Source organism: Lissotriton helveticus, chromosome 3_1, assembly GCF_964261635.1.
Source record: "Lissotriton helveticus chromosome 3_1, aLisHel1.1, whole genome shotgun sequence".
Taxonomy (NCBI): domain Eukaryota; kingdom Metazoa; phylum Chordata; class Amphibia; order Caudata; family Salamandridae; genus Lissotriton; species Lissotriton helveticus.
In genome coordinates this window covers 1,689,669,476-1,689,685,712 of record NC_136061.1, presented here as the reverse complement: position 1 = coordinate 1,689,685,712, position 16,237 = coordinate 1,689,669,476, and the positions used below count along the sequence as shown (strand labels likewise).

Below are 16,237 nucleotides of genomic sequence, written 5' to 3'. Positions count from 1 at the left end.
TTGCTATCAGGTGCCACAGTGCATGCTATATGCGATAAATTGTTACCACTGAAACAAAATTCACTGAGGTGGTGTGGAAGTGTCATGTGTGGGCTGCAGTATGTATTTACCACTCACATATATGGATGAGCTGCAGTTTAAATTCTCTGCAGTTTGAAATGGACCTAAAAAGTGTCTATGCCATATACAAAAATATGTTGTATATGTTAAAAAGTCACACTTTAAACATGCCACGCAGGACCTATGGGAAGAATGCCTTACATATTTTTAAAAAGTAGCACACTAATTATTTTAAATAATGTGCCCTCAAAGAGACTCAGTGTCACAATGTGTTCCCCTATGTTGCTTTGTGCTACTTTCTCTATTAACAGTCCTAGGTAAAAATACCACCTCCCAAAATAATAACCACATTTTTCATGGTGAGTATTGTATTGTATTGTATTGTATGGCCTACTTATATAGCGCGAAACTGTCACCCAAAGGGTATCCTGGCGCTTGACTGAGTGAATCATTGGTTAGTGATTACAAGGATGGAGTCAGACAAGTGATATCGATATGATGCGGTTGCAAGTAGTACAGCAGGTATAGACACATTTCTGCCGTAAATGCTCACATTATAGATAAAAATATTTAAATATTATGCAACTCCAAATGTTGCATGTCAGGGATCCAAAAAGTCCTCCAACATGCCAAGAATTATCAGCATTATGTCAATTTAATAATGAAGCAGAAGTGGGCATCGTTCTGTCAACTTCAAAAATGTGTCAGGAACTACCATGTTCAGTTTTGCCCTGTAGCTCAGAAATGTTTAATGAAATGAAATAGGGTTTTATAGAGCGCATGGCTGCCCTTGAGCATCCCAGCGCTAATGACAGAGGTAGTGGCAGAGGAGAAAAGAAATCAGGGAAAGAGCCAAGTTTTCAGCCCCTTGCGGAACGTGAGATGGTTGGGCTCCGCTCGGAGGGTAAGGGGGAGGGAGTTCCACAGTTTGGGAGCGATAAAAGAGAAAAGACGGCCTCCCAAGCGGGCCTTTTTGATCTTAGGTACATATGCAAGATGGAGATGAGCGGAGCGCAGGTTTCTTTTAGTAACATGGTGTCTGATAAGATGTTTAAGAATGGGTGGGCCTTTGTTGTGAAGGATTTTATGGGTCAGACAGAGCGATTTGAAGTTAACCCGCTCCTGCACCAGGAGCCAGTGGAGAAGCCTTAGGGCTGGTTTTGCCGAGCTCCTACGGGTAGTGTTAGCAGCCGAGCTGTCGAGTTCTGTACGCTCTGAAGTTTGGCAATTACTTTCTTTGGGGCGCCAAGATAAAGGGCATTGCCGTAGTCGAGTCTGGATATTAAAAGACCCTGGATGATGAGTTTCCTAGTGTCTTGAGGAAGCAAAGGTAGGATTTTGCGGGTGGTCCTGAGGATACCGTAGCATGCTCCGGCAGATTTCCTAGCTTGGGTTGCGAAGGAAAGATCTTGGTCTAACCATAAGCCTAGGCTTTTAATAGCAGGTTTAGGGGTCGGAGCAGGACCAATACAGGAAGGACACAGAGAGCTTGGATTAAAGTAGGCTGGGTTACCCAGTACCATAATCTCCGTTTTCTCATCATTGAGCCTAAGGTGGGAGCGGTCCGTCCAGCGAGAAATGTCACACAGGCATGAATAGAGATTGTTGGGAGAACGGTCAGGTTGGTTAAGGGATACTACAAGCTGCGTGTCGTCTGCATACGTCACTAGCTTGAGTCCATGAGGGGACACGATTTCCTGGAGGGGAGACATGTAGGCATTAAAAAGGGTGGGGCTCAAGGAAGAGCCCTGGGGAACGCCACAGGGTAAGGGAGTGGAGTGAGATCAGCATGTTCAGATCTGCACCATCACTCATTTGTAAAACCATGTTTAAAAATTCCTCAATATTCAGTCACAATTGGCGCATGTTTAATCTTGACCCATCATCAGTACTCCATAGCGAATGTTCAGAGTAGGACCATCCCTCATTCAATTTGATCAGAATCGTGCAAATAAATCTTTAGTGTCAGGCCATAGTTGAACCACTACTGATTAGCTTGCATAAAGCAGTTTCACTACCTAATCATAATATTTTAAGATGTGCAAGGTCTCTGTGTAATCATTAGTGAATTTCCTGATTGTCACACAGCTCAGTAATTCTCAGCACATATCCAAATGTGCACCATCACTCAATTAAACTGCCACTTTCCCATCACAAGCGTACCCAAAAAACATGGCCTTTGCTAATATTACTGTTAAACTTGTAATCCTTGGCATGGTTTCCCTTGAGTTTCCCCCTCCGACCTCATGTTTTTGTTCACTTCATTTTTGCTGGACTTGACAGTCTGAGCACTTTACCACTGCTAACGAGTGCTAAAGTGCACGTGCCCTTTCTTTAAACATGATGACATTGGATTTATTCACAATTGGCATATTTGAATTTCTAATAAGTCACTACATCTGCCCATGGCCGGCAAATCAAATGCTAGTGAACGTGCAGCACTGATTGTTGTGTGGAGAAATCTGGTGCCACATCCAAACTGCAAGGGAATCATTATCGCTTCTAGTGCTTCGTCGAGTAGTAGGGTACTTTTGCTCAGTAGGCCCTGCGTGGGTCCTTAATCTGGACTGTACTTCATTGAGGGTGGCCTGAATACTTGACTTTGTCCCAGCCTAGCGCAACCAATTAATTCTTTGAGCTCTATTTGTTTCTAAGCACTTTTTTGCATTCATAGCTCGATTTCTACTGATTGGCTTTTTGTCTCTCTGGTCTTGCTTCATTTATAAAAATGTTCTCTATTTTTGTAAACTGGTGTGGAGTCTTTTTGTGGTGTTTTCACTGTGTTACTGTGTGTTATTTAGGATTTTGTCTTAAATTAGGATTTTGAATTAAATTAGGATTTTGTTTTAAGACCAAAATTTAAGACAAACTTAAGTTAAACCTAAGCTTAACTGAAGTTTAATTTAAGACAAAGTCCTAATTTAAGAAAAAAAACGAATTTAAGACAAAATCCTAATTCAAGACAAAATCCTAGTTTAAGACAAAATCCGAACTGTACTACTACTAAATGCCTTCTGTGAATACCAAAAGTAATAAGTTTAGGATTGTGTCTCAGATTAGTTCTGTGAATCTGCCCCATAGTGTTTATGCTGATGACACTGTACGACTCCAAACCTTCCTATTGACATATTTCTTCCACCGTTCTTCCCTATGCTTCCCACCCCAGAAAAGTGCTATTCAACAGGGTATTAGTAGATGTCACGTACAAAGAGAGCAAAAAGGGTGCTGCACCATAGGGCAATGTAGGAGGTCAGTATATTCTGCAACTGAAAGTCTCTTCAACATTAGCTTGGGAGTGTAGTAATATTATCAGTTACTAGAAGTCCCATTCAATTAACATTCTCTCCCTTCCCATATCAGGAAATTACAATGTGTTTTTGCCTCCCATATTTTAACAGTTGAAACAGCCCAGCATCAAAGAAACTTCTCTTGGAAATACGATGAAAAACAAGTTGTATGTTTTATATTCTGAGACCAGTGCCTTCAAACAGCATTTTATTCCATACCATTCAATGTGTTTTGAGGGAAGGAAAGGGCTGTGGATTTACAAAAACCCAAAGTAACTGATGTGGCAGCAGAGAAGCATCGCCCCACAAGAAAAATAAAATAATAATAACGCCAAGTTATATTAATTTAATTTTTCCCTAGTGGATCTACAGCTGTGGGGCGGGGCTTGGCTGCCCAAAGAGGAGTTGTAGGCACACCCCAACTGTGCATGATGGTTTGGCTGGTCATATCAGGCCGGCCAAACAGTCTTGTGCACTGTGCATGTTCCCCACCAGGCTGTAATGCACAGTGTGCCAAACAGCTTCAGAAAGTGAACTAAGTCATGTATGTTCTCTTTCTTGGATAATGAAGGGTCTAAGAAGTATTGGCGCTTTTCAAAATATTCAGTGAAGCAAATCATTGTTCAAAGAAAGCCTTCATGTGTGTAGATCTGCTTTACATTTCAACTTATTTGAGTTACGGGCACATTAAAAGAAACACCCTCAACTGTTTTGAGTCACAGTCACATTACAAGAGACATCTGTATAATGGATTTGTGCTGAAATGTTTATATGAAATGTGAATGACTGTGGAATGTAACAAATCTGAATAAATGTATATAACAGCAACAAGCAAAGTGAAATAGCACCAATTAGTGTTTATCGTATAAAAGTGACTGTCAGTAGATGAGGGTTTAAAATTCAACCAACTGGGTATGAAGTCATTTGTGCTAGGTATGATGAAAGTTCTCATTGGCGCGAGCAATTGGATCTCCGTTTCATTTCTATGAGTAACCCTTAACATGTACTGTAAAAAAAAGCATTTGCGCCTGTGCTCATTTGCATACCCATGAGGCACTAGGGTGGGTTCACATAGTGATTGTTAGAAATGTGGGTTTCTATTTGGCACTGGTTTGTCCCTTTGTCCATAATAATAAGTACCCTTCTTCTTAGTCAGGATAATTACCCCTGCTCACCCTATTGGTAGCTGAGTATGAGCAGACAGGCAGCATGTAGTGCATTTGTGCACACATACAGTAATACAATGCAAACACTCCAAATGTCACTGTTTTTTATTTATTGATGACATGAGTTCTGGCAGACGATATCTAAACAGACCGAATTATTACATAATAAATTAAAGTACAAACATGAAGAAAAAAACAATGTATTATTTAAATCACAAAATAAGGAAAGCCAGTAAAAAAAGTTATTTTCTCCAATAGTTATCACCATGTAGTAATAGGAAATAGCATGCACGTTCGTAATCCCCATTACTCAGCATATCCAGGAGTTTTACTTACTCTGAATCACAGTTTTGTACTAAGCAAACACTTGTTATCCTGAACAGGACTATGTGGCCTGTATTCAGGAAACACATTTTCTTTACTTGTGAGAAGCAAAGGTGCCACACGTGAGATGACAGACAGGCATGTGTCATAAGCTTGAAGCCTTCAGCACAATTACTCCTATAGCACATTGAAATTGCTTTTCAACAGATCAAATGTATCTCATGGCAGTACACTTTTTAATATTAGTGAAATCCTCATTCTGAATGGGTGTATTGAAAAGCCAGCCAGAACGATAAAGATTAACTTCTATTTTATTTAATTTGGCCAACAGCTTTGATATGAATGCTTGGAAAAAGCTCAATAATAAACTATCCCTCTGCCAAAAATAATAAGCTTCTGTGGCTGGTCTTTTATTCGCACTATTGCGATGGTAAGAAACCTCCTGGGGCATCATATTTGAGCTGGCCCTTGATTAAGTAGCTACATCACCCAGTCCTCACAGAACACCGCAGAGACAGACACTTCGATTTGAAATTGATGTCTCCAGAGACTGGAAGAAGATGCAATGACCTACATTTCTTTCATACTAAGACACAGTCCAGTTTTCCAATAAAAAAGAAACAATTTAACCAGCCCACTTGATGGCCACCTGATTGTGGGATACATGATAAATATTAATTGAATTAGGCAATATACATATCTCTGACGTATATAAGCACTGGAATATCTATTGCCTACTCATGTGAACTTCCTAATTGACTAGATGGGAATGTAAATAAATGTTGATTTACCCTGTGTAGTATGTTTTAGCATTTCAGTATATGTTCCTCCTTTATTATCCCTTTTATTATGCCCCTTTATAGTAGACATTTCCTATGTTCCAACCACTCACCCTTGGCACTCCCAATTTTACACCTAAAACATAGATCGATGTGTGCATGGTTTTATGCACTGTTGGCAAAGACCTGTACATATGTGAGATAGGATCAGCATAGACATGGATCTATGTATGTAGCTTTGTAAATTTCATTGGTGAGCACATGAAGTAGAGCTACAGGAGTGCTTCTATGTATTTGAATTCGTATTAAAGAAAATATACACCCATCCAATTTGTAGGTTAAACAATCAACCAGGAGGTTGCATGGCCCCAGCCTGACTGCTTGATTCTTCTCCTTCTGTGGAACTCCAATGCTCAGGTCACACCAGTGACTGCATAAAGTACATGCAGCCTGATTCATCAACGGGCCGTTTTGCGAGCCCCTAATAGCGATTCATAGCGAATCGCTATTAAGGACTCGCAAAACGGTATTCATGTAGGAATTGCTAAATAAATAGCGATTCCTACACATTCCTTATTTGCGAGTAGCAAATTGCTAATCGCAAAGGATGTATGACGTTACAACGCATACTTTTACAACGACTACCATTACAACGAATTTTTTACAACGCAAAAACTTTTACAACGCATACCATTACAACGCAAGACTTTACAACGCAAGTACCTTTACAACGCATACCATTACAACGTAAATATTGGTAAGTATATAATATTTTTTTAATATAAATTATTTTAAATTATTAAAATATAATTAAATTTTATTTAATTTTATTTAATTAATTTAATTTAAATATAATTTTAATGTATTTTTACAAATTAACCATGTACCCCAAAAACCCAAAACTGACCCTGAACCCTAAAAATATTTTTTTTAATTTAAATTAATTTAAATTATTAAAATATAATTAATTTTTATTTAATTACATTTAAATAATTTAATTTAAATATAAATTTATTTTATTTTTACAAATTAACCCTGTACCCCAAAAACCCAAAACTGTCCCGGAACCCTAAAAATACCCCTTTACCCAAAAACCCCAAACTGACCCTGAACCCTAAAAATACCCCTTTACCCAAAAACCCAAAACTGACCCTGAACCCTAAAAATACCCCTTTACCCAAAAAACCAAAAATGACCCTGAACCCTAAAAATACCCCTTTACCCAAAAACCCAAACATATAATATTTTAAAAATAATTATATACTTACCAATACTTACGTTGTAATGGTATGCGTTGTAAAGTTACTTGCGTTGTAAAATCCTGCGTTGTAATGGTATGCGTTGTAAAAGTTTTTGCGTTGTAAAAATTTCGTTGTAATGGTAGTTCGTTGTAAAAGTTGCGTTGTAATGGTTGTTTCCCAATCGCAAATAAGGAATAACTCCCCATTCATTCCTATGGGCCAAAAGGCCCATAGGAATGAATGGGGAGTATTCCTTATTTGCGATTAGCAATTTGCTACTCGCAAATAAGATAGCGATTTAAAGGGTGCCAGGGGTGTCCAAAGGACACCCTGTAGCACTCCTTAAATGTAAATTGAAACAGGTGTTGCGCACACACATGTCCAAAGGACATGTGTGTGTGCAACATGCAACTTAGAGAAATGCTTTTAAAAGCATTTTTCTAAGTTTTTGCTATTTACCGAGAGGTCTGACCTCTCGGTAAATAGCGGCCCGAAATTGCGAATTAGCAATTTAAAAATGGTTGATGAATTGCATTTAAGGAATCTCAAATAGAGATTCCTTAAATGTAATTCCTCGCAATTTAGCGAATTAGCAGTTACCGATTTTTGCATTTGGGATGATGAATCCCAAATGCAAATATTGCGCTCGCAATGGGCCAGATTCTCAGAATCTGGCCCTTTGCGACCGCAATTCGGCTTGATGAATCAGGCTGATGGTCTTCAAAATCGGCACTTCGGGCACCACTTCCCTGAGAGGGACACAACTCTAATGCCTATCCAGACTCAGTTCAAATTCCAGCTCCATTCACACTGACCTCATTGTCCCTCTGGTCCTTGCATTCCAGCTCATTCTTTCTTCTCGGCCATCTCAACTTCCACACAGAGGACCAGACCGACCCCATCTCCACCACTCTCATGGAAGACTTCAACATTTTAGGACTCCCCAGTGAGTGAACGACCCCACTCACATGGCCAAATACAAACTAACTTGGTACCATCTTTACTAATTTACCTTACACCATGGTAGACAAAACCAATCTGCACGCAAGGACGGTCCTTTTCTCATTCATTCAATTCTGCACCTGCATATCCAGCCCAGAACCACCCATACCATAGTTTCCCAGTACGAATGGAATAAGATCTCAGAGGACAACTGGATCTCTGAGCTCCAGTCCCAATGTCCCCACCACTATGACCTGGAGTGCTCCATCACAAACTTCAGCACATGGATCACCTCCATTGCGGATCCATGACTTATCTGGGAAGCAGCCCAACACCCTGATCCGAGCCGCAAGCAAGATGGTACACTCAGGACCTCCGGCTCTTGAAGCATTATTGCAAGTAGATAGAACGATCATGGTATAACTCCCATGACAACATGCAACAACCACCTTTTCTTCCACTAACAGGCCAGGCAGCTCCACTCAGCCAACCTCATACTCACCCATCTCCCACAACTCCACTGGGCCAGTGCCAGAGTATGAGTATTCTCCTATGTCATCCCAAAGTTCTGGAAGGAACTCCTCTACCACATCAGGGCTTCCAGCTTCATCCTTGAATTTCAGAAGGAACTAAAACCTTGTCTTTCCCAATAGGCCATAATCACAAAAGAGTGGTTGTAGGTAGAGCAGAATCAAAGGGATGGACCACCTATAATAATTTCAAACACGGAAAATTCCTTGATCTGAGCCAAAATACTTTTAAGTTGATCATGTTGTCAGATTATTTTCAGACTTCCTATCAACAGAATGTAAGGCCTTCGCTCACCATGAAGCGGTGAGGTCTTTATCTTTGGTTCCCTCATGGCACCATTCATACAGATCTGGTTAGAAGATTCTACCTTTCATAAGGAGTTCCATGATGTGCATGGTATTATTAACAGCACTCCTCTTCCCCTTTGTTCCACAAGCCTCACACCACCAATGGCTTGGCACATTGCATGGGCAATCCAATCATATCTTGGCAGTCAAAAACTCTCTCTGGTGCTCCCTATTAAAGGAAATAGCTCTCACTTGGATCTACTTGAACGATGCTAGGGTAAGCCAAATGTTAAATCATGTCATCTTCATGGTGAATGAGAAGCTCCTTCTCTCTTGTTGATAGAAAGTCAAAATATATTCTGATTACATCTTACATTAGGGCCCTAGATAGGCCCATACCTCTCCTTCAAGGTACCAGGATGCTGTACCAGGTAATGTATGTTCCCTGCAAACCAAAATGACATGACATAAAATAACGTAACTTAACATAACGTAATGTAATGTAATGCAACAAAACTAAACTTGCCACTTGAGCAAAAGTTACATTAAATTCGGCTTGAGCATAAAGTCAAGTTTAATCAATTGATTTGTTTGATAACCTGAAGTTTCTTATTTAGTAGGCCCATGCAGAAGTTAGTACCGCTGAATTGTCAGTTTCTAACTCTGTACTCAACAGTGGATCTGTTAGCCTTTCCACAGTAATAATGACAATGAAGGGTTGTTACTCTCAGGACAAGTAATGTTAAAAACAACATGCCCAATCCTTTAATGTAATGCAGTTTGCAGTTTGGGCTCAGTAGGTCTTTCTTAGGGGTGACTTATAAATTTAAAAAAGGAATGTTTGGGCTTTTCCATTAATTAAATTGGGAAAGTAGAGTTAGCAGTTTGAAACTACTAAGCCAGGCAGCAATAGCGAACTAGCAGTCACGCTTTACTTTGTCACACTCACTGGGTCACAATAAGTGCTGCAGTCCACAAGGTACAGTTTAACTTACAGGCCTAGGGAACCCTTTGCCCCATATGTTAGCGACTTATAAGTCAGTTAACTTATGCCAATTGTGGGTGAACAAATCCAACATATACCTTTTAATGGTCAGAGCACTGGCACTGAGGTCAGTTTAAAAGGCTTTTGAGTGCAGAAAACATAACGTAAAATAAGAACAATAAAATGTATTAGAAAACCTATTCATATCCTTTATTATAAAGTGCATCCTTGCAGTTCATCTTACATGCAATATACATACAGCTAATAGGCTATTATGTGTTTTTAATATGCTACAGTAAGTCTTGCTATGAACAAAATTATGGTATGCCTCTGTAACATATGATACTGGAAGTGTAGTGTAACAATATCAATCATGTGAGTGATACATTTTTCCTATTTGCTGATAATGAAACAGTAACTTACAGACAATAATCTATTTCACAATAGTCAAATCAAATCAAATCAAAACAGCTTTATTCGGTGTAAGATCACCATAAAAGCATACTATTCAGAGAAAACAGTTAGAATGGCAAACTTAAAAAGAGTATCTAAAAATACATAATTAAAAAATTAGAACCAGTATTTCATTGACATACGATATAACAAGTTGCAGTTCAAATCATTAAATACAGAAATAGAAGAAATTATAGTCACTATCAGGCCCAAAGTGTCATCAACAGAGGCCAAATACCACTGCTCATTCCACACATGTATTGCCACAACTGAATACATAACAAAAAGGATTATATTGTGTCCTCAAAAGCTTCTGGCCCAGATTTATAAACATTTCACACAACACAGTGCAGCAAGTGTAGTTGCTAATCTGCATTGTGTGAAAGGGAGAGAGTAGAACTTTGGCGCCGTTCTGCTTTCACTGTGTGCTGGTGCACTTTTGGCTGCTTAACACCAACGCAGGCACCCATGTGTCATAGTGCAAAGGTGACTGCGTTATGGTCAGTATAATTTTTTTATGCAGGAAGAGGTATCTTCCTGATCCAAAAATGGTCCTTGCAAACTTTTTCTTTTTTCCATGTGTATTGCAGAATGTAGCACACATTCAAAATGGGAATAAATATGTTTTTCCTTGTTATGACAGCCTCAGGCAGGTGCACCATTTTGGGGTAAACCCATGTTTATAAATGTTTGTAAACATGGGTTTGCGTCAGAAACCATAGGCGAATGCACATGAATGTCCATAGAACACCCAACGAACACCTCCCGATTGCGTTACTTGTTTTTTTAGAAAGAAACACAAAAAGAGACTCAAAACTTTTGAGGATCTTGCCATGACTATGTAGCACTTGCATGGCAGTACTGGCCAGTTTGTTTCCGGAAACATTTTCTACTATATTTCTTAACATAAAGTGATAAATATTATCCTCTACATGATCAAGAGCACATGCACAAATCAGACTTTATTCTAATAAATAAATTCATTTTTGTTTTCTTTACATCTGCACAAAGATATTTTCATCGTGTCACACTAGGTCTAAAATAGTTTGATTTCTTCAGCACCAATACACATGTAACTGTCCAAAATATTGGATATTATATTTACAGGTAAAAATTGAGGGAAATATGTGTAGATAAATGTACAGAAGAGGACTGTGAATTTGATACCGTATAAACTATGACATTGTCATGATCATACCTTTATATATGTGATAGAAGGACCCTTTTTGCTTAATCGCCCATAGATTTTGCTCACCTTTATTGCTCTTTCTTTTACTCTAGCACTGGAACACTTCTAAGCAGGTCCTACCTCATGTACTCTGACCTATAAAGTTTGACAAAACTGGATAACTCCCAATTGGCAACCTTAACTGTTCTATAAGACCATGTTATGTACCATAGTATACAGTCTGGAGAAACACCCATGGCATGAAATGTTTACTGCAACAATTATTGTACCTTCCACTAAGGTCACAAAGCAAACCATGGCTTCAAGCCTATCATTGTAGCCTGACTGCTGCAGTACAAAACCTGAAGTGCAAACAGTTAAAATTGTCTGTCTGACAGGTAAAAATATCCAATTTAAATAGTAGTAAGTCTTCCCTGCGTAGGCTGGGTGGCCCATAGGGTAGGCTGTATGATTTTTAAAATTAGTGCATGTAGAAAATGAATGTTGGTCTGTCTCCACTGTGACAAGTCCCTTAGAGCTATTTTCACTGTGGCAGACCTAAGTATAACATCAAAGCACACATTAAAATACTAACACAGTATATCTGGCAAAGGAGCAGCTAGAAATATAATTAGGCAACTATTTAGAATACTTATTTAACACCCATTTCAATGGTGAAGTATGATTTTAATAATTACTAAAAAAAGTAATTTTTAAATATTTACCTTTTCCTTGCTGGACATTCCTGGAAGCTAATTTGCATTAACTCTCCAGAAATTCCTTCTTTGTACTTGGTTTAAATGAGGTGTGAAATTCCTCACAGGAGCTATGCAATAGGTCATTGTGAATGACAGATCAAACTGGATGGGCAGGACTTCTTTGAGCTCAGCACAAGGTGTGCCATCCTGTTGCTGGCACAATGTAAAATCCTGCCTGACAGGTCTTGTGGCATGACATGTAACACTCTGGCACACATGAAAGAGTGCATGGAAAATTCCTAGACAATTCTCAAGTATCTTCTGCCCAGGGCTGAGGGACCCTGATTTGCCTTTCCTGACCTCTGTTTTCTTGTTGGATGTGGATACAAAGCCTGTTTCAAACTGGACATTAGTGTGGGTGGACGCTGGGGATTTCAACAGTCCACTCCCCTACACATCTATAGCCTTCAAAGCCCAGGTTTAGTGTGGCTGTATTCTGACATTGCCCAGCAGATGACATGTTAGGACTATTTGCGGTATAGCAAGCAGGAACTACTCAAAAAGTGGTGAAGAATGGCTCAAGGAACTTTTATTGTATTGGTTAGGGAGTGCCCAGAAGGCAGACCCAACCACTAGCTGTTGACAAGCATAAATGTGGCACCCCGAAGGAACATCTTCAGAAAACTTTCTGGACCTGCGGAAGAACCGAAGAGGACTGGACCTACTGCATGTCACCGGGGAGGTGCATTGAAGGACTGAACCTGCTCCCTCTTATACTCAGGACATAGAAGTGGACTTCAAAGGTCAGTTTGGAAACCTATTGTATGGCAACAGGGAGACAACATGCTATAGGAGGCTTGTTCATGGGAAATCCCAGCTCACCAGTGGCATCCAAAACTTGGACTATACTTCACTGGTGGACTTTGCCTGATAGCGGGAGAGTCTCTAAGTGCCACACCACCCATCCTGTGGTTGTTTGGGCTCTAAAAGTAGTATGGGATTTAAAAAAAAAAACCTTTTCTGTAGAGTATTAAGGTTACCTATCATGAAAGGTATCAGAAAGGCAGTTCCATGCAGTCAGATTGAATTTCAGGTTTGTCCCATGCAGATATCTCCATACCTCTAAAACAACAATGAGTTCCTTTCTGCATTGAGACTTGGAAAATTTTTCAAAGAAAAAACCTCACAAGCTCCAGACCTTCAGTGGGACTAACTGATCCAACCGTCGGTTCCCTTTCAGAGGCTACAATTCCAGCTTTATCCTATGTAAAAAAGAGTTTTTCCTCAGAAAACATCAAATTCCCTTTTTGGATTGGGGCTTAGAATTTTCCATTAACTTTTCTACTTCCAGGATCTAGCGTAACCAATCAACTTGATGTCTCCAACCTGTGCTACATCGTGGTCAACCTCAAATTGAAATTAGGTAGCAGTCTGCCACAAGTATTGAGTACCATTTGAGCCCTAGCACAAATTGCCTCCTCTGAGGCCAGGGGTCACAAAGGAAGTGCCAGGAGTAGCACAGAGAAAGTTAGAGGTCATAACTATGACTCCTAACTATTCTCAAATCATGCCCATACCTAAACCTTCCTTTTTATTACATATTGGTCAATCCTAAATCATGGGCAGGGTGCAGAGTGCATTTAAAAAATATGACATTTATCTTCAAGTTGTTCATGTCCTGGTAGTTATTTACTACTGCACGTCCTATCTCTCCCATTAGGTAACATTGGGATTGCCTTAGTACATTTTATATGTGTAATTTCCAATTGGGAAGAGATGGAACCCTCCCCCCCCCCATATTTGGTGTCTCTGGAGTCACAATTTAAAAGCACAACTGATGATGAAGTTAGTTTTTAAATTGCATTTCTGAAAATGCCACTTTTAGAAAATGTTGGCCTTCTGCTTGTCTCTATAATATATGTCTACGGTGGGTGACAGCTGGCTTCCTGTATTCCCTCTAGACAGCTACACAGAAAGGAAGAGTGGGTGTGACTGAGTAGCCATCTGCTTGTTGATGGATCATACAGAGCTGGATGGGAGGGAGAAGCTAACACGTTACACCTGAAAGGTCTGTGTCCTGTCCCCACAAAAAGAATTGCATACCCTCCTGGAGTCAGTCTGGAGCCAGACTGGAGCCAGGGCAGGAAAGGCAGGTTCCTGTGAACTTCAATACTTCTCTTTGAAGTCTCTCTACTTCGAAGGCCCAACTTGGTATAATTACTGAACCTCTGACACCACCAAATCAGAACTCTTCTGAACTGAGGACATTCTACCAGGAAGAAGAATTGGTGTGCTGCCAGGAGAGACTGCCACTTTGCTGAACTTCTTTTGCTGTGTTGGTCTGCTTCCTATTACTTCTTGCCTGGGAATGAGAAGATCTGGACCGGCATCTCTATATCTCATACCTTCTGTTTCTGACCAATCACCGCTGACAGATCGAGGCATCTTCTGAGATTTCCGATGTATGTCCAACTTTGCACGGCTCAGTGTTAGGTCTTGTTTTACTCATACAGTTTTGGCTATTTTACTAAACTAGTGTGGATTCCTTTTGCGGTGTTTTCGCTGTGTTACTGTGTTTTGTGCACACAAATACTTTACACATTGCTTCTTTGTTAATCTAACTGTTCTGTGTCAAGCTACCAGAAGGTGAGCACAGGTTAATTTAGACTGTGTTACTGACTTACCTTGACTAGGATTGTGGGTCCTGCATGGACAGGGCGCATACTTCTGCCAACCAGAAATTCAATTTCTAACGTTCTCTATTTGTATAAATTGTACTCAGATTTTTATTGTGCTGTGCCTTTGACTTATAACTGTTTTGGTATTTTTAAATGCTCTGCATATGTCCATAACTACCAGGGATTGAGCTCAAGTTTAAATATTTAACCGTTTGACTTGATCTAACAGAGTGCACACCCCCATTTCAATTTTGTCCCAGTTTTACTCTGCTTGTTCTCTGACACTAATGGTATTGCATAAAACTCAATGGTTTCATAATCTGCAGTGCATTCTCCTGTGTTAGTTCATCTAAATGGAGGTCATACATAGATCCTCTGAATGGGAAACCTGAAATCTATGACGTTCATAATATAATACACATAGGGCCAGAAGTATCCAGCATTTTCCCGTACGCAAACGGGCCAATTTGCAGAATAGGCCCGTTTGCAAATGGGAAAAAGTCTTTTAGGATGTATCATCCCAAAAAGCAATTCCAAAATAGGGAATCACAATTTTGCGATTACCGATTTTGCGAATGCATTTAGAGTATCACAATTTGCGATTCTCTAAATGCAATGCGGAATCTCAATTTACCACCAACTTCAAGTTTGTGGCAAATTGCAAATCCTTAGAAAAATGCACAATTTTGCATTTTTCTATTTGCTGCGTGGCGCACATACATGCCCTTAGGGCATGTATGTGTCCCACATGTGAACACATGCATATTTCAGGGGTACAACAGTGTGTATTTTTGGCACCCATGCATTCTTGAAATTGAATGCTCAATTTGCGAGTACCTATTGGCATGCAATTCCCATTCATTCCTCTGGTCCTCTCGGCAACTCGCTATTAAGGAATATGTAGGAATCACAAAATATTTTCAGAAACCTACATACATTGTATTTTGCGGGTCTATAATAGTGAATCAGTAAAATTCGCTATTATAGAATTGCAAATTGTAATCTTGACACATCTGGCCCATAATGATTTGAATAATGGAACCTAGACCTCCTAATTCACTCACTAGCCTATTAATAATAAAAATGGATCAATAAAATGTTATGTCTTTATTTTAGTTCCAGTATTTAATTTTCAAAATGTGCTTTTTGTTGAAAGAACATGTTGTTTTTTTATCTGTCAAAATCTAACGGATTGCAACATTTCCCATTTTCAGTTCCGCTGCAACTCAGACAAATGCATTCCATTCTGGTGGAAATGTGACACAGTTGATGATTGTGGGGATGGATCAGATGAACCTGTTGATTGCCGTAAGGAATCGTTTTCTTTCTATACACATAGTTTTTTTCTTTGTTTTAAATGAAGGGCAAATCATTACAAATTCCACGAAAACACTGTCAGGTTTTTCTCTCTTTATATATATGTTGCTGCCTTTTTTTTTAATGATGGATGACTTTGCTACGAAATTATCGAAAACACATAAATATTATGACCGTTGGACAGCATACTTTTTCTTAAACATGTATTTGAAACATTACATTTCCGCAATAGGTAAACAGTCACTTCTGAATACTTACTTCACTATAAGACACATTGATAGAATTTTCGTGTCTTCCCTGCTATATTATTTTGCATAAAAC

At 39.4% G+C, this 16,237-nt stretch overlaps 1 protein-coding gene across 1 annotated transcript in view; it reads left to right on the top strand.

The window, feature by feature from the left end:
- The window catches only part of LRP1B (LDL receptor related protein 1B), a 3,812,342-nt gene that overhangs the window by 3,172,760 nt on the left and 623,345 nt on the right, over positions 1-16,237 (top strand). The window contains exon 63 of the mRNA XM_078683424.1: positions 15,814-15,907. Coding sequence (XP_078539550.1) covers positions 15,814-15,907 — 94 coding nt within the window. The remainder of the gene's footprint in view (positions 1-15,813; positions 15,908-16,237) is intronic.